Source organism: Hemiscyllium ocellatum, chromosome 24 (genome assembly GCF_020745735.1).
Source record: "Hemiscyllium ocellatum isolate sHemOce1 chromosome 24, sHemOce1.pat.X.cur, whole genome shotgun sequence".
NCBI classification, from domain to species: domain Eukaryota; kingdom Metazoa; phylum Chordata; class Chondrichthyes; order Orectolobiformes; family Hemiscylliidae; genus Hemiscyllium; species Hemiscyllium ocellatum.
This window is the reverse complement of record NC_083424.1, coordinates 24,849,271-24,867,722: the sequence shown is the minus strand read 5'-3', so window position 1 is coordinate 24,867,722 and position 18,452 is coordinate 24,849,271. Positions and strand designations below refer to the sequence as shown.

Below are 18,452 nucleotides of genomic sequence, written 5' to 3'. Positions count from 1 at the left end.
CTCTATAAGTTTACCCCTAAGCCTCTTACGCTCCAGGGAAAACAGCCCCAGCCTATTCCTGCAGATCAAATCCTCCAACCCTGGCAGCATCCTTGTAAATCTTTTCTGAACCCTTTCAAATCTCACAACATCTTTCCAATAGGAAGGGTTCCAGAATTGCACGCAATATTCCTAAGTAGCCTAACCAATGTCCTGTACAGCTGCAACATGACCTCCCAACTCCTATACTCAATACTCTGACCAATAATGAAAGCATACCAAACACCACCTTCACTATTCTATCTACCTGCAACTGCATTTTCAGGAAATATGAACCAGCACTCCAAGGTCTCTCTGTTCAGCAACACTCCCTAGGACCTTACCATTAAGTGTATAAGTCCTGCAAAGATTTGCTTTCCCAAAATGCAGCACCTCATACTTAGCTAAATTAAACTCCCATCTGCCACTTCTCAGCCCATTGGCCCATCTGATCAAGATCCCATTGTAATGTGAGGTAACCTTCTTTTCTGTCCACAACACCTCCCATTTTGGTGTCATCTGCAAAGTTACTGACTATACCTATGTTCATATCCAAATCATTTATGAAAATGATGAAGGGTAGTGGACCCAGCACTAAATCTTGTGGCACTCCACTGGTCATAGGCCTCCAGTCTGAAAAACAACCTTCCATCACCACTCTCTGTTTCTACCTTTTTGAGCCAGTTCTGCATCCAAATGGCTGGTTCTCCCTGAATTCCATGAGATCTAACCTTACCATCCAGTATCCCATGGGGAATCTTGTCGCACGCCTTACATATAGATCACGTCTACCACTCTGCACTGATCAATCCTCTTTGTTACTCCTTCAAAAAACTCCATCAAGGTTGTGAGACATGATTTCCCACGCACAAAGCCATGCTGACAATCCCTAATCAGTCATTGTCTTTCCAAATACATGTACCTCCTGTCCCTCAGGATTCCCTCCATAAACTTGCCCATCACTGACGTCAGACTCACTGGTACATAGTTCCCTGGCTTGTCCTTACCATCCTTCTTAAATAGTGGCACCATGTTTGCCAACCTCCAGTCTTCCAGCACCTCACCTGTGACTATCGTTGATTGAAGTATCTTAGCAAGAGGTCCAGCAATCACTTCTCTAGCTTCCCACAGAGTTCTTGGGTACACCAGATCAGGTTTTGATTAGATTAGACTTACAGTGTGGAAACAGGCCCTTCGGCCCAACAAGTCCACACCGACCCGCCGAAGCGAAACCCACCCATACCCCTACATTACCCCTTACCTAACACTACGGGCAATTTAGCATGGCCAATTCACCTGACCCGCACATCTTTGGACTGTGGGAGGAAACCGGAGCACCCGGAGGAAACCCACGCAGACACGGGGAGAACGTGCAAACTCCACACAGTCAGTCGCCTGAGTCGGGAATTGAACCCGGGTCTTCAGGCGCTGTGAGGCAGCAGTGTTAACCACTGTGCCACCGTGCCGCCCAGGTTCTGGGGATTTATCCACCTTTAACTGTTTCAAGACATCCAGCACTTCCTCCTCTGTAATCTGGACATTTTGCAAGATGTCACCCTCTATATCCACTCGTTCTATATCTTGCGTGTCTTTCTCCACAGTAAATACTTGTTTAGTATCTCCCCCAGATCCTGCGGCTCCACACAAATGCTGCCTTGCTGATCTTTGAGGGGCCCTCTTCTCTCCCTAATTACTCTTTTGTCCTTAATGTATTTGTGAACACCCTTTGGATTCTCCTTCACTCTATTTGCCAAAGGTGTCTCATGTCCCCTTTTTGCTTCCTGATCTCCCTCATAAGTGTATTCCTCCTGCCTTTATACTCTTCTCAGGATCTACTCAATCCATCTGTCTGTACCTGACATATGCTTCCTTTTTCTTAACCAAGCCCTCAATTTCTCTTGTCATCCGGCATTCCCTACACCAACCAGCCCTCCCTTTCACCCTAACTGAGATGTACTTTCTCTGGACTCTCATTATCTCATTTCTGAAAGCTTCCCGTTTTCCAGCTATCCCTTTACCGGTGAAAATCTTCCCCAATCAGCTTTTGAGAGTTCATGTCTGATACCATCAAAATTGGCCTTTTTCCAATTTAGAACTTCAATGATTAGATGAGGCCTATCCTTTTCCATCGCTATTTTAAAACTAATAGAATTATGGTCACTGGCCCCCCACTGACACCCCAGTCACCTGTCCTGCCTTATTTCCCAAGAGTAGGTCAAGTTTTGCACCTTCTCTATATCCACATACTGAATGAGAAACTTTATTTGTACACACTTAACAAATTCCTCTTCAGGGGTGTAGGTTTGCTCGCTGAGCTGTAGGTTTGATATCCAGACGTTTCATTACCTGGCTAGGTAATATCATCAGTGGCGACCTCCAAGTGAAGCGAAGCTGTTGTCTCCTGCTTTCTATTTATATCTTTCTCCTGGATGGGGTTCCTGGGGTTTGTGGTGATGTCATTTCCAGTTTGTTTTCTGAGGGGTTGATGGTATCTAGATCTATGTGTTTGTTAATGGCATTGTGATTGGAGTGCCAGGCCTCTAGGGATTCTCAGGCATGTCTTTGCTTAGCCTATCCCAGGATAGATGTGTCGTCCCAGTCGCAATGGTGGGTTTTTTTTTCTCCGTGTGTAGAGCTACAAGGGAGAGAGAGTCGTGTCTTTTTGTGACGAGCTGGTGTTCATGGATCCTGGTGGCTAACTTTCTTCCTGTTTGTCCTACGTAGTGCTACTGAGACTTTATAAAGCTCTGGTTAGGCCCCATTTGGAGTCTAGTTTTGGTCCCCACACCTCAGGAAGGACATACTGGCACTGGAGCATGTCCAGCGGAGATTCACATGGATGATCCCTGGAATGGTTGGCCTAACATACAAGGAATGATTGAGGATCCTGGGGTTGTATTCATTGGAGTTTAGAAGATTATGGGGAGATTTAATAGAAACTTACAAGGTAACACATGGCTTGGAAAGGGTGGACGCTAGGAAACTGTTTCCGTTAGGCGAGGAGACTAGGACCCGTGGACACAGCCTTAGAATTAGAGGGGGTCAATTCAGAACAGAAATGCGGAGACATTTCTTCAGCAGAGAGTGGTGGGCCTATAGAATTCATTGCTGCAGAGCACAGTGGAGGCCGGAACGCTAAATGTCTTCAGGGCAGAGATTGATAAATTCTTGACGTTACAAGGAATTAAGGGCTATGGGGAGAATGCTGGTAAGTGGAGTTGAAATGCCCATCAGCCATGATTGAATGGCGGAGTGGACTCGATGGGCCGAATGGCCTTACTTCCATTCCTATGTCTTATGGTCTTATGGTTTGTGGCAGTCCTTGCATGGAATTTTGTAGATGACATTGGTCCATGGGTTGTACTGGGTCTTTTAAGTTTTAGTTTTTGTTTGAGTGTGTTGGTGGATTTGTGTGGGACAGCACATCTATCCTGGGACAGGCTAAGCAAAGACATGCCAGAGAATTCCTAGAGGTGTGGCACTCCAACCACAACACCATAAACAAACACACAGATCTTGATACCATCTATCAACCCCTCAGAAAATGAACAGGAAATGACATCACCACAAGCCCCAGGAACCCCATCCAGGGCAAACATATAAATAGAAAGCAGGAAACAACAGCTTCGCTTCACTTGGAGGTCGCCACTGATGATGTTACCTAGCCATGTAATGAAACGTCTGGATATCAAACCTACAGCTCAGCGAGCAAACCTACAACCTAAATCTCAACCTGAGCTACAAACCTTGCAAATTCCTCATCATCTGAACTCTTAACACTATGGCAGTCCCAGTCTCTGTTTGGAAAGTTAAAATCCTCTACCATAACTACCCTATTATTCTTACAGATAACTGATATCTCCTAACAAATTTGTTTCTCAATTTCTCTCTGACTATAATGCAATCCCAATAAAGTGACCCTCCCTTTCTTATTTCTCAGTTACACCCAAATAACTTCCCTGGATGTGTTTCCTGGAATATCCTTCCTCAGTACAGCTGTAATGCTATCCATTATCAAAAACGCACTCCCCCATCTCTTGCCTCCCTTTCTAGCGTTCCTGTAGCATTTGTATCCTGAAACATTAAGCTGCCAGTCCTGTCCATTCCTGAGTCAAGTTTCAGTGGTTGCTGTGACATCCCAATCCCATGCCCTGAGTTCATCTGTTACGCCTCTTGTATTTAAATAAATGCAGTTTAATTTATCAGTCCTACCTTGTTCTCTGCTCTCTTCCTGCCTGCCATGACTGACTGACTGACTTGCTTCCTTTCTCAACTTAACCAGTCTCAGATTGATTTCTTGCCTCACTTTTTCTCCGAGTTTTACACGCACACGCGCGCACACACACCTTACTAGTTTAAATCCTGCCAAGCAGCTCTAACGAATCTCCCTGCCCAGTATATTAATTCCCCCTCCAAATCAGGTGCAATCCGTCCTCCTTGTATATGTCACTTCTACCCCAGAAGAGATTCAAATGATCCAAAAATGTGAATCCTTCTCCCATATACTAGCTCCTCAGCCATGCAAGCATTTGCTCTATCCTCCTATTCCTACCCTCAATAGCTCATAGCACCAGGAGTCATCCAGATACTACCAGTTTTGAGGACCTCCTTTTTAAATTCCTGCTTAACTCTCTGTTATCCCTTCAGAATCTCATTCTTTTCTCTTCCTAAATTTCCTATATGTACAATGGCCTCCTTTTCCCCTTGAGAACATTCTGTACCCTCTGAGTTATCCTTGATCCTGGCACCAGAGAGGCAACACACCCTTTTGTTTTTTTTTCCACTGCGGGTTACAGAAACGTCTGTGCGCCTCGGAGTAGAGTCCCCTAACACAATCAATTTGTTGGAACCCGACATACCCCTTGTTGCATTAGAGCCAGTCTCAATACCAGAAACATGGCTGTTTGTCCTGCATTCCCCTAATAATCCATCACTCCCTACAATTTCCAAACGGCATATTTGTTTGAAATGGGGATGGCCACAGAAGACTCCTGCACTATCTGCCTACCTCTCTTTCCTTTCCTGGAGTTCACCTATCTATGTGACTATATCTGCAACCTTTCTCCCTTCCTATAACTCCATCAGGCCCTCTAGCTCTTGTAAATTCCTCATTGCCTCTAACTGTCAGTCCAACCGATCCATTCGATCTGATAAGATTCTCAACCAATGGCATTTATGCCAGATGTAATCCTCAGTAACACGTAAACTCTTCCCTAAACTCCCACATCTGACTTAAAAATTGTTAGTTAATGGCAGTTTGGAATCCTACTTTTCAGTGAAGATGAGAAAGTATCCTAATTGTAGTTGTGGGCTGGCAGGAATTTCAGTGCGACCCTGCCTCATGCAGCTTACCTTCACAGGATGGGACTCCTACAATTGGCTGACTGTCAAATTGACTCTTTCCTCCAAACCAACCATGAAGTATAATTCACTGGCATCCCCTCTTCCACTTTGCAAAACCCCCCAAAATTTCCAACATAACTGTCATTTGCTTTCCAGTCTTTGGAATTGTTGGATTCCTGTCTGACTCAGTTTCTTAACTTAACATATCCACACCTTTTTTTTCCTCAATCTCCTTCCATCACCCCACTGAAATCTCTCCTTTGTTGTTCTGAGTCAATACTACCCTTGTGTGGCATCGGAAAATTTTGTATATATGCACTTACTGATGCCACGCTTCTAAGTATTTGCTCTGAGTAGCAGTAAAACACAGGATCTAACTTCAGTTAAATGGCCAACAGGAAAGAAATAAGGTAGTCCTTTATTTCCATTTTAACAGATTTCAGTTGAGTGTCTATAGTTTTGAATGGAACATTTCACTACTTTTTTATCAAGTTCTGTTACATTTGACCTTTGGATGTAGTTGACTATAGGAAGCTGGTATTGTGATGCCTATTCCTCATTGCCCTGAAGCTAACAAGACTCAACTATTGTGAATGACTGGGGCCTTATCTCAGTCAGCCTGGATAGGTTTTCCTTTCTGAAAAACATAATAAGTTAGTGCTTTTTCTGGTAATTTACTGGGGTCTGTTTATAGATTGTAGGTTATTTTAAAGTATACTGCCGTTTGATTTGAACTCTGATGTCTGGGCCTGTAATGTTTGAAGCAGCTTTCGGATTATTTAATACTCAGCAAATACTTCAGTTCTTTGATCCATAGCTTATGTGATACTATACAAGTGAAACACGTGCCCAAACCCTTGCATTAGATTGAATAAGTATTTCCTCATGAAAAGCATTATGAAGTGTTTTCAGTTAAATTCATGTCTTGTATTTTTTTTGTAGCCACGTGTGAGTAATGTATTGGAAGGTTGCACTGAGCCACCTGTCATATTTGTTTGGACATCTGATGAACTCTTTGTACTTACTGCAAGTGACTAAGAATTTTAATCCTATCATTCTAACTGCCTCAGTGATCATCAGAAACATTGTCTTTATAGGAAGTAACCTTTGCTGTTGAACCAGGTCACATGGTCGCATTGGTTGGCCCATCAGGTGGAGGAAAATCAACAATTGTTAATCTAATTGAGAGATTCTATGATCCACATTCTGGAAGAATATTACTTGGTATGACCCTTCTTTAACGATATTGCTTATCAGAAAAATGAACATTATTCAAATGTATATGTTTTTGTCATAAACCATTAAAATCAGTCTGAATCTAATTCTTTAAGAGACATGTTGAACACTAGTAGAACATTTAAATACTCGAAGGTTGAGCATTCTTGCTATGGATCTGCAGGTTTCAAGAGTGCACTTATCCACCAGAATTTTTCTAGCTTTCCATTTCTTACACAAAACATAGATGAGTTATACATAGTAGGCTATATTTCAGCCAAGAAAGCCATATATTAGAGCATTGTCAGCCTGACCACTTAATAGCTAATTTGCAGCAAACTTCAGTTGATTGGAATACAGGGGGAGATGATTGGCAGTATTATCATTGGACTGTTAATCCAAAGACCCAGGTAAACTTTTGGGGACCTTGTTTAAAACCCTGTCATGGCACATGGTGGAATTTGAATTCATTTTAAAAACTCTGAAATTAAGAGTCTAATCATGACCATGTTGATTGTTGGAAAAAGCAATCTGTTTCACTAATGTCCTTTGGAGAAGGAAACTGCCATCCTTACATGTGACTCCACATCCACAGCAATGTGGTTGACTCTCAACTGCCTTCTGGGCAGTTAGGGATAGGCAGAAAATGTTGGCCTTGCCAGTGACACACTCATCCCACTGATGCGTTTTTCAAAAAGAATTAGAATGTGCTGTCAAGAACAAAGCGATGTTTCAAAAGATACATGGCCTAAGACCTGTTTCTCTTGGGAAATGAAGCTAAGTACACCCCAGACCTCTGTCCTTAAAGTGTAGTTGGTCCCCCGTTATTAAGAAGCAAAGCTGCTGTCCACTTAATTTGTATTCCACATAGAAATATACAAACAAAAAACTGAGTTTGAATCCCTTTTCTGTTAACAGTGCAACTTTAAGTCAAACCTTAAAGTTCATTTTCTACAGTAAATTGAAAAAGAGTTATATAGTTACACAAAAATCGGTCTGTTGCAAATAGTACAAGTTAAGCATCAAATGTAATTAAATCATCCTCTGCAGTTAATTTTTTATATGCTTACAAATACTTATGTAACTTGCAAATGCTCGTTACCTTACTTCTAACATCGTCACTGGTTTAAGAATAATTCCAAGATTTTATTAATGTGTGCACATAAGATTCCTGTTGATACAATAAACCAATTCATTCTGTAACCATGTAACAGGGTGATTGCAGTTGGATTCATTCAGCAAATTTTTTTTATTCTTAGTACTTTTAATGGGAGGAGCTATTGTAAGGGAATTTTCCTCCTGTCTACAGTGGAGCTGCACAAAATGCTCAGGAAATCAGAACTAAATGATAGGAGCCTGACAGTGCATAAAGAGGCCATTCAGCCCATGTAGTCTACACCCATCCTCCGAAGAGCATTCCATCCAGACCCAGTCCCCCTCTTTATTTCCATAATCTTGCATTTATCATGGCTAATCCACCTAGCCTGCGCATCTCTGCACACTAAATGGGGTCAATTTCGCACGGTGAATCTACCTGACCTGCACATCTTTAGACTGTGGGAGGAAACCCACACACACACTGGGAGAATGAGCAAAATCTACACAGACAGGGACCCAAGGCTGGAACTGAATCCAGATCTTGGCACTGTGACACAGCAGTGCTAACTATTGTGTCACAACACTGGCCTGGTTCCATAACTAATGCCAATTTTTCTCGGATTTTCGTATTTTAAATCAGAGCACATGATGTACCCAGGCCAGTACAATTGTATAGAACTCCAGGAAATACTGGATTAATCTATACACCGAGATTAGTATTTCTTGAATGTTTTAAATTGTACATCAAAGCCAAGAAGTGTAATACTGGTTCTTTCCAACATTTTTTTTTGTAAGTTAAGCTTTCATTACTCCGCAAACTGGCCACCATCCTGTGGGCAGCATGATGTTATGGTGTTCTTTTTCAAAACTGCTTCATTTAGCCTTTCACAGACTAGCTGAGTGTGTTTAACAGGTTAACGAGAAGATTGTCTGTGAAATAAATTCAAATTACGTTTGTAAAATTCAATGTGTGATTTGTTGAGAAATGTCTCACCTATTCAAACATCAGTTTGTTGAAGTTATTTCTCTAATTTCTCCCCTGTATGTGCTCGCATGTGATCTTACTTAAATTTATGGAACCAAGAAGAGTTGTGAATGTAAAGTTAACAAAATACTGATGAGGTTTTATTGAAAACATCTCTGTTTGCGGCTGTGCTGATTTTAAATATACTGCCCTCCAGAGCCCCTTCCTATGTTGTATAACCTTAATTCCCTAGTCAGTCTCTCAACCCAACACCCAGGGTTACTGCACAACTTAATTTACTGTTCACTTAGTCATTCCATCGTAGCAATGCTGTTTCTGATTCATGCGGGGAAAATGCAATTTCTCCCATTTTGCGTTGAGTTTTAAAATGATCTGAAGTAATCTTACAATTTCAAGAGGTATTTTACAATTGTGAGGTTTCTGTTGTCACGTTTCAAATCTGAGCACTTCTTTGATTTTCACTATTTCATTGTAACATACTTTTCTTGTAAAATTACAATGAGAGTAAAGGAATGCCTTTTACATGTCACATGTCAAAATGGAGAATCTGTAAGCATTTTAAAGATTGGACACACCAATTTGGCATAAAGTTATGCTGTGGCTAACAGTAGAAGGCCATTTTGTTTGGAGTTTGTGGATGTGTGGTCACACATCTGCCTTGTTAAGAATGTCAAGCATTGGTGTTGGACAAAAGTTTAGGTCATTTTCTTTCAAATCTTTTATTTTAATGAATGTCAATGATTCAGAACATATTCTCATTTTCATAATGATACATCTATTTTCCAAACTTATAAAATGAATTTTTGAAAAATACATGAAGATGAGCGGCATAGAGTGTATAGCCAGAGACTTTCCCAGCATGGGAAATAATTTTAAGGTGATTGGGGAAGGTTTAGGGGAGAAATCAGAGGTACTAACACCAACAGTGGTAGCAGAGTCAGATACATGAGGGACATTTAAACGACTCTTGGATAGACACATGAATAATCGTAAAATGAAGGGGTATGTAGGTTTGTTTGATCTTCAAGTAGGATAAAAGGTTGGCTCAACATAGAGGGCCAAAGGGCCTGTACTGTTCTATGTTCTATATACACATTGTTCTGCTATAATGTGCTTTTCATTAACGCATATTCACTGTAACATGATTAATGAACTGGGGACACTTTCTAAAAGGCTAACTTTTAAAACATTGGCTGTAACGTGATTACGTCGTCAACACTTTAAGCGCTATTTCTAAAGCCCAATTTTTCAATAATGTGGGTTTGCACAAGTATGCAACTATTGGATCATAGAAGAATTACTTGTAGTTTTAAACTATATTAAAGTAGTCTCTTCACTTGTAACTGCCTGTAAACAGAACAAGATTCTTACATTGGAACCTTTCATTGGGTCTCATGCCAATATTAATGAAAGCGCCACATGCTCTGCAGATTGGGCAAGGGATTTGGGATGTTTTCTTAGCTTTTCATGTGCTTCTTTTAACCGCTAAGCTGGTTTCAATTAGATGTTCTATCAGCACAGAGTTGACAAATATCCTCGAGTTTTGGTGATCTATGGTGAATTCTCCCTCTTGACAGACAAGCAAGGTTACCTGACTGGTAGAGCAGGGTAATAGTTCTGCTCAGATGTGATTTTTTTTTCTTGGCACAATTCCCCACATCACTAAATTTGAAGCACAAATTATTTTTACTACATTTGGAATTTTCTCACTTTCTTTCTCCAGCTTAAGAAACATCAGACTGAAAGTTGGCATTGCCCACAAAACTGGCCATGCCTTCAGATTGAACTAATCACCATTTAGAGTTCCTACAAACTTCATTCGCTTCCTTTTGAAGAGACATGAAGCAGTAATCCAGTTCCTTTGCAGGCACAGGAACATTTTAAAAGCTGCTGAACATAATTTTTTATTAATATGTATTAAGAAACTGACAACTACACTCCAATATCATTGAAAATGACAGAATAATTTCTTAGTTACTTTCAGTTGGTAGATTCATACAAATTTTTAAAAAGTTAGCTTTTGTGACAAATAATTTCTCAGCTATATAAATCAAACTTAATCAAGTTCTTGCTCAAATATGCAAACGCTTTTAAAATATTTAATTTTCAAGTGCTTCCCACATGCTTTGGTTAACGGCAGATTTTGAGGCTCAGGTTTTCCCAGAATATGGCTGTCTCTGACCTGTAGAAATATCAGACAGGAACCGATTCAAGAATTCTCGATCCATTACCAGTGCCAGTACTTTGTCCCTGTTCAGGGACAAAAGTTTGGGCAGCAAGTTCACACCGTGTACTTCCAATCTAGCTGATTCTATTGTGGGCATCTCCTACGTCTGCCTCGTCTCCTCCACCCCCTGTCCACAATTTTCACTGAGTCCAGCAAGCTTCTTGAGGATTCAGTTTGTGACACCTCTGGCAAGTTTTAAACCATGAATGCATCCTGGAACCTTTTGAACAGTTAGGCAGTACATACAGAGCCAGTGAGCCACATTTAATAATGGTGACTTTTCAAATACTAATGAAAAAGAACATTGATTTAGAAGCCTGTTTGAAGATTTTGTTTTAAAGATATCGCTCAATTTAAGTTAATGCTCAAACCTGTGAGAACAGACTCTGCTGGACAGATTAAGTTGGTGAGAATTGGAGCTCAGCCAAGCACCCATAATAAGACCATTGAGCAACACGTTCAACAAAAACAGTGACTCGGTATCAATTTCTCCAAATATCATGTTCCTGATTATGATCCAATGTAACAATATAGTAAGCAAGAATCAATGTTAAGCAAGAATAATAGCTGGCCTTTAACTACTCTAATCTTCACTAGTCCCACTTTATACAACTTGACTCAGCCTGAATGTTATGATATTTTAAGTGTTCATCCAAGCACTTTTTTTAAAGTTTGAGATTTCCCACTTCAATCAGACAATGTATCCAGGTTCCTACCATCTTTTGTATGGAAACATAATCCTCAAATCTCCTCTAAATCTTCTGCCTATCACCTTACAATTTTCTCCATTTGTTATTGACCCTTCAACTAAAGTTTCAGCTGCTTTCTAGTCAACCTGCCCTTGCACCTCAATCTTAAACACTTCAATTAGGTCCCCTGTTACCCTTCTCTGCTATAAAGAAAACAAAGGGGAGAAAGTGAGCACTGCTGATGCTGGAGATCAGAGTCGAAGGATGTAGTGCTGGAAAAGCACAGCCAGTCAGGGCAGCATCTGAGGAGCAGGAGAATCACCATTTTGAGCATAAGCTCTTAATGAGGTAAATGGGAAGGGTTGGGACTGGGGGGTGTGGATCTAATAAGGGAGCTACAGAGGGAATGGTCTTTATGGAACATAGATAGGGATGGGGCGGGGGGATATTTTCTTGGTGGTAGAGTCTGTTTGTAGATTCCAGAAGTGGCAGTGGATAATGCGATGCATCTGGAGCTTGGCAGAGTGGAAGGTGAGGACTTGGGGTTCTGCCCTTGTTTAATTTGGAGGGATAGGGTTCAAAGGCAAAGGTGTGGGAAGTGGATGAGATGGACTGGAGGGCATCATAAACCACATGGGAAGGGAAATGGTGGTCTTTGAAAAAGGAAGCCCTCTGCTAAATTCTGTTGTAGAATTGATCCTCCTGGGAGCAGCTGCAGTGGAAGCAGAGGAATTAGGAATAAGGATACCATTTTTCCAGGAGGCAGGGTGGGAGGAGGTATAGTCCAGATAGCTGTGGGAGTCTGTGGGTTTGTAGTAGATGTCCGTGTTGAGTTGGTCACCGTTAATGGAGATGGAGAGGTCCAGGAAAGAGAGGGAAGGTGTATGCAATGGTCCAGGTGAACTTGAGGTCTGGGTGCAACATGTTACTAAAGTTGATGAATTGTTGAGCTTATTCAGACACTCTCTTCATAGCTAAGTTGCTGTATCCCCCTCAACATTCTTTGCATCTTGAAACTCCTTTGCACCCCATTCATTGCAATCTCATCCTTTGTATATTGCAGTGATCAGAACTGCACATGGTGCTCCAGCTGTGGCCCAGCCATAGTCCTAGACAGCGATCACAACCTTCCTGCTCTCGTTATCTATGCCATAACTGAGAAAGGAAAATGTCTTGGATGCTGCTGGAACCACCCGATTAATCTGTCCTGCTATCTGGGCAAACACCCCAATGTGCCTCTGGTTCTCTAAGCTTCCTCGTGTTCTAATGTTCTGTATCACCTGTCACTTTTCAGGTTTAAACTCTCTCTTTGTCTCTGATCTGTCTAGCTGACCAATCCGTCTATATGGTCAAGTTACCTAAGACCTCCTTCCTCACTGTCAACCGCCTTTCCAATTTCAGTGTCACCTGCAAACTAACTTGTCATTCTTCTCTCATTCTCATCTATATTGTTTGTGTGTGTGTGTGTGTGTGTGTGTGTGTGTGTGCGCGCGCGCACGCTACGTGCCTTCAGTCACAGAAGTATTCTCCTGCCACTAAACCAGTTTTAGATCCAACTTAAGTTACACTGGATCCTGTGTTTTTACCTTCTTTATCAGTACCCCATGGAACCTTGTCAAAGTGTTTACTGAAATCCATAGAAACTACGTCAAATACACTACCCATTGTAGCCTTGAATATTATGATTTGCACTAAATGTGAAATTCTCAATATACACTGTTGAGGCTCCTGGGTTAAATAAACTAAATATCTTAAGCCATATCTGAGGGCAACCAGCATCAATGAGCTTCTTCAGGGAAAGTTAGGGATTTTTAAATAGGTGCTGCAATCCTCACAAATTTAATATCCAGTATTTCAACAGGAGGTATTAATGCTTTCAGAATATTGCTTCTTCGAATAACTCAATCTGTATTGCTTGCTTTAGGAGGATATGATCTACAAAGCTTGGATCCACAATGGTTCAGGCAGAAGATTTCAACTGTCAGTCAGGAACCTACATTGTTTGCAACATCAATAAAAAACAATATTACGTATGGAAAAGAGGTTAACATAGAGGAGGTAAGCTTTTACAAATTTGGCTGCAGTCTGGTTGCAAAGTAAGGATTTCTATTGTTGAAAACATGCAGTTAAACATGCAACCAAATTTAAGGTGAGGTATCAAATTTGTGGAATCTCTTGGCAAATCCTGCATGACTTTTGTACTTCAGAGACAGGAAGCATTAAAATAGAAAAATAAAATTTTAATTTGTTTGGCACTTTTCAAAGCCTCGGGACATCACAAAGGGAATATGAGTGGTTTGTTATCATGTTTATGGATGGCTACAATTATGTCAAGGTTTTTAACTTTATTGTCTGAGACATGAACCATCTAGACATGGGTAACTATTCTGAATCAAATTATATTCTGGAAAGAGAAATGAGTGAGATCACAAGCCAGAAGAGATCTTTTGAAATTGAATTTTCAGTTTTGGTTTGTGCTTTGACTGAGAACATTTGTGTCTACAAGAATTGATTTATACCATTCAAAACTTCTCAACTGATAAACAGGAATTGATGAATAGTGACATAAATTCCACTTTCTGCGAGGGCAACATTGGAGTATCTGTCACAACTACTGTGACATCATAATGCAGGCTATTTATGTGCATTTGTGAATTTGCTAAGGAAAACAAAAGACAGTAAAAGAAATTTAACCAATGTATTCATAGAATATTGGCTAATATAGGTTTGTTTCTTAAAATAGGTTTTACAGGGAAACCATAGATGCTGACACACTAGATCGGTAAAATTTTATTGTTGTAGTAAGACTTTGAACACTTTCAACTGAAACCTGAAATACTCCCTACTATGAGTCTAAGAAACACCATGAGGGATAATTGGATGAAATTTAGAAATGAAAAGGTGATTAGATAGAACAGGTATAACTTCACACAGTAGCAAATGGCAGTATTTGATTTGATCATCAGTAATTTTAAGGGGTTGAGCCAGCATTGGAGGAGGAAGTCTGTTCGAAACTACAGTTTGTAAAATGTCAATACTGATTTTGAAATCTTCAAGCCCACCAGATGGTTCATAAGTTTTTTGTTTGGTCCTGTAAATTCCTTTGTGTCCAACTTTACTCTAAGAGAATGAATTCAAATAATTAAAGAGGATAGTCTACTTAGAATGAATACTGGTAACAATGTTTTAATGCCACAGCACGATACTTTTTTATAACCGTGTTTGGTGCCCAGTTCAGCATAATTCAAATGCTGTGAACTGTATTACCTGCAGTGTTGCATATGAAGCAGCTATTATTTATGCAGAAACTATTATAGAAACGTGTTTGTTTGAGTTTATTTTGGCATAAAAGACTTGTACTTAATGGAATATTCCAAACGTGTAAACAGTGATACACAGCAAAAGACTCAGTCATTAAAATACCTGATCCACACTGAGGCATCACAATTTATGCATTCTCCACAGCAGAAGAGGATAGTATAATCTCCCAGAAGAGATGAGAAACCAGATAAAATACAGGAAATTGTTGGGGAGGAGTGTAGTCATTCTTTCTGGAAAGATCCTAATCGTCTGCCTTGGGCAATTGAGCTTGTTGTTCAGTCCTTATTTACTTTGTGCAAGGGGATTTTTTTCCCCAGCCAGAAGAAAGTTCAACCTTTGCTTGAAGAAAGACCATGAATCAGCATTCACTACATGCTCTTGCATCTTGTTCTGTAGACATGTTATTCCGAGAAAACAACCACCTCATGACATCAAACACAGTTCTGCCATAACTGTATTAATTGAATATTGTCAGATGAACATCTTACTCCCCTACCCACTTTTGCAAATTTATGTTTTGGAAAATTAGACCAGCAGAGTTCAAATTTCAGTGAAACCTTACGTATAGGTTAGCATGGTGGCTCAGTAGTTAGCACTGATGCCTCACAGCGTCAGGGACCTGGATTTGATTCCAGTCTCTGGCGACTGTGCAAACTTCACACACTCTCTCTGTGTCGGCGTGGGTTTCCTCCGAGTATTCTGGTTTTCTCTCGCAATCCAAAGATGTGCAGGTTGAGTGGATTGGCCATGCTAAATTGCCTATAATGTTCAGGGATGTGTGCGCTAGGTGCATTAGTCAGGGGTAAATGTAATAGGGTAGGGTAGGGGAATGGGTTTGAGTGGGTAACTCTTCAGAGGGTCGGTGTTGGGCCAAATGGCTTATTTCCCCACTGTAGGGGTTCTTCATTTCTCCTAAGATGCCTAATCTATGATGTGGAGGTGCCAGTGTTGAACTGGGGTGGACAAAGTCAGAAGTCACATGACGTCAGGTTATAGTCCATCAGGCTTATTTGAAATCACAAGCTTATTGAGTGCTGCTGCTTTGTCAGGTGAAGTGACCTGACTATAAGGTGGCATTGTGTAACTGATGCCTAAATTAGTTTGATTCCATTTTGTTTCCATAACTAACCTGAAAGTTGTTGGCTATTAAATCAAATTGGTCAAAAGTTCAACACTGAATGAAGTAACTTTAAACACTAACTGCATTGTTGGACACATAACTCTATTTTCTACTTAAATATGAAAATATGACTTATTCTTTCTGTAGTAACAATGTTAACCATTATGGTAGATATGAATACTTAATATGCAGCAAAATCTATGTCATTAAAGCCAACGTTTGATAACCAAAGACCAATGTTGCTATGTGGATAACTTCATCAAATATGTTTCTATTAACCATGTAAGAAATTTAGCAAATTAAGATGCTATATTGACGATGATGTCAAAGTTTGTTGCACAATGCTATCAAATATGAAATTCAGTATCAGTGAGAAGGAATTCTCTTTTGTTAGATTGGTGTTCAATCAGAATGATAATACAATGTCATATAAATGAATTATCCCATGGGTTTAACTAAAACCTGCCTTTTATATCCTGTTCTGTGAGCTGTACTTTATGAATGGAAAGGGAGCAGGCCACAACCCTGTGAGAATTTAATATAGATCGTGGTGAAATAAAGTTAGCAATATGATGTCATCTCACCGATCTCTGAAATCACACTGTGGAAATCAGAAGATCATCCACCATTTTGAAAATACTAAAAATATCTGCAATTATTTGCCTGGAAGATATGATGGGCATCTAACATGAAAAGTTTGGAATGGTAGCTACGACGGGGCATCACAAGCCACAAGCAAAGGTCTACCTTTTGGGAGTGATGCTGAATGCTGTAAATTCTACTAGCGAAGATGGCCACATCTGAAAGAAATCAAGATAGATTGAGAGAGCAGTGAGCCTTTAAATTTTGTAGTCATGACTCACCTTGTAGTGTTATGATGGTACTAATGGACCTGTCAGGCCCCAGAATGAGACTTGGCTTGATTTTTTTCATTCTAGCTAAGGACACGGCCATTCACTTTAATGGGGTCCACCAGGCTGAAGAGTTTCTTTAACAACAGAACAGGAAGTTTGTTACGATGAAGGTGAAAACAAAAGTAAACAAAGCTGTCTAGATATAGAACATGATTTGAAAAATCTCAAAAGCATAGCATATCACAATTTCATCCTCGCTGGGTAGAGATTTCAAAGATGAGTCTTGAGTTATGTGTTCAGCATGATCTTTATTCAGATTTCCTTAACAATGCATTATGGGAGAGGTCACTGGAGACAGATTCCAAAGTACTGTACAAGATATGTATACATTCAGTGTTACAATGATTACCTGCAGCATTGACATCAGCACCTGCCATATCCCTCTGACTGTCATATCCTTACACAGACATGTACTGAATGGATGCTGTTTGTTACTTAGTGATGCTGCAATTGTTTATTTTCCAAGGAAATAATGACTAAATAATGTTTTGCAATTAATTCATTATAATGCTATCTGTTTCTCTGCCTCATTTAATGAGATTATCTATTTATGCCCTTCATTATAAGTTAGTCAGTCCTTGGTGTTACACTATTTGTCCTTCAATCCTCCTTGCTAGTGAGATGGGAGCTTCTCTTTATTATCTACAGCCATTTGTCTAAAGGAATTCAACTAAATTCTTGTTAGTTTGTTAATTGCAGTTATAATACCTGTATAATATGTAATAGTAACTACATAATAAGCCTTTGATTATGGTGGAATCAGAATTTTCCTTCTACACTTTGCAAAATAACAAACTTTGGATTAGTGGTACTAGGTACTTTACCTTTGGTTTTTCAAGGGTAATCCTTATTAAGACTGTGTATAGGAATCTAATTAAATTCAGTGATATTTATACACTAAAACTACTGCAAATTGTAACAATTACTATATTATAAGTTTTCATATGTATAATGTGTGTATACACATAAATGTACTTATTACCATCTAAAGGGTCTTAATTAACGTTAGTCCACTTTCTCTCTCTATCCATACTAAATAGGTTCTAAATTTAGCTTGCTAAAAGGCTTCCATCTTTTTTTTCCTATATGAAGAGTCTCAATGTTTGCATTCCTTCATTCCTTCTCACTAAGATTTCTGTGAAGCACATCATTTTGTCTGGTTGCCATGAGTATGAAGGCCATGATTTTGACTGGAATCTGATGTGTTCAACTAACAATTCTCTTCAGCCATCTTATGTCAGCTAAAAACCACAGTCAGCCATTTTGTTACTTGCAGCCAAGCGCAGCTTCAACAATCCTGTTTCCCAACATTGTCCATCGTAGAGATCCAAATCTGGACAAACTACCCTTCTATATCAAATCTTAAGTTGGGCTTAATTGATACACACTTTGCATTCAATGAACTGTGAAGTCTTGCAATGAATGCTGTCAAAACAGAAGTTATACTTTTTCCGCCTTCAAGATCTTCCAGATTTCGAACCAAGTCCACATGGTTTGGACTAATGGTTGCATCGATGTAACT

At 40.0% G+C, this 18,452-nt stretch overlaps 1 protein-coding gene across 2 annotated transcripts in view; it reads left to right on the top strand.

The window, feature by feature from the left end:
- The window catches only part of LOC132827318 (ABC transporter B family member 1-like), a 194,391-nt gene that overhangs the window by 104,355 nt on the left and 71,584 nt on the right, over window positions 1-18,452 (top strand). For both annotated transcript variants that reach the window (XM_060843962.1, XM_060843961.1), the window contains exons 15-16: window positions 6,459-6,585; window positions 13,500-13,633. In XM_060843962.1, the coding sequence (XP_060699945.1) occupies window positions 6,459-6,585; window positions 13,500-13,633 (261 nt within the window). The remainder of the gene's footprint in view (window positions 1-6,458; window positions 6,586-13,499; window positions 13,634-18,452) is intronic.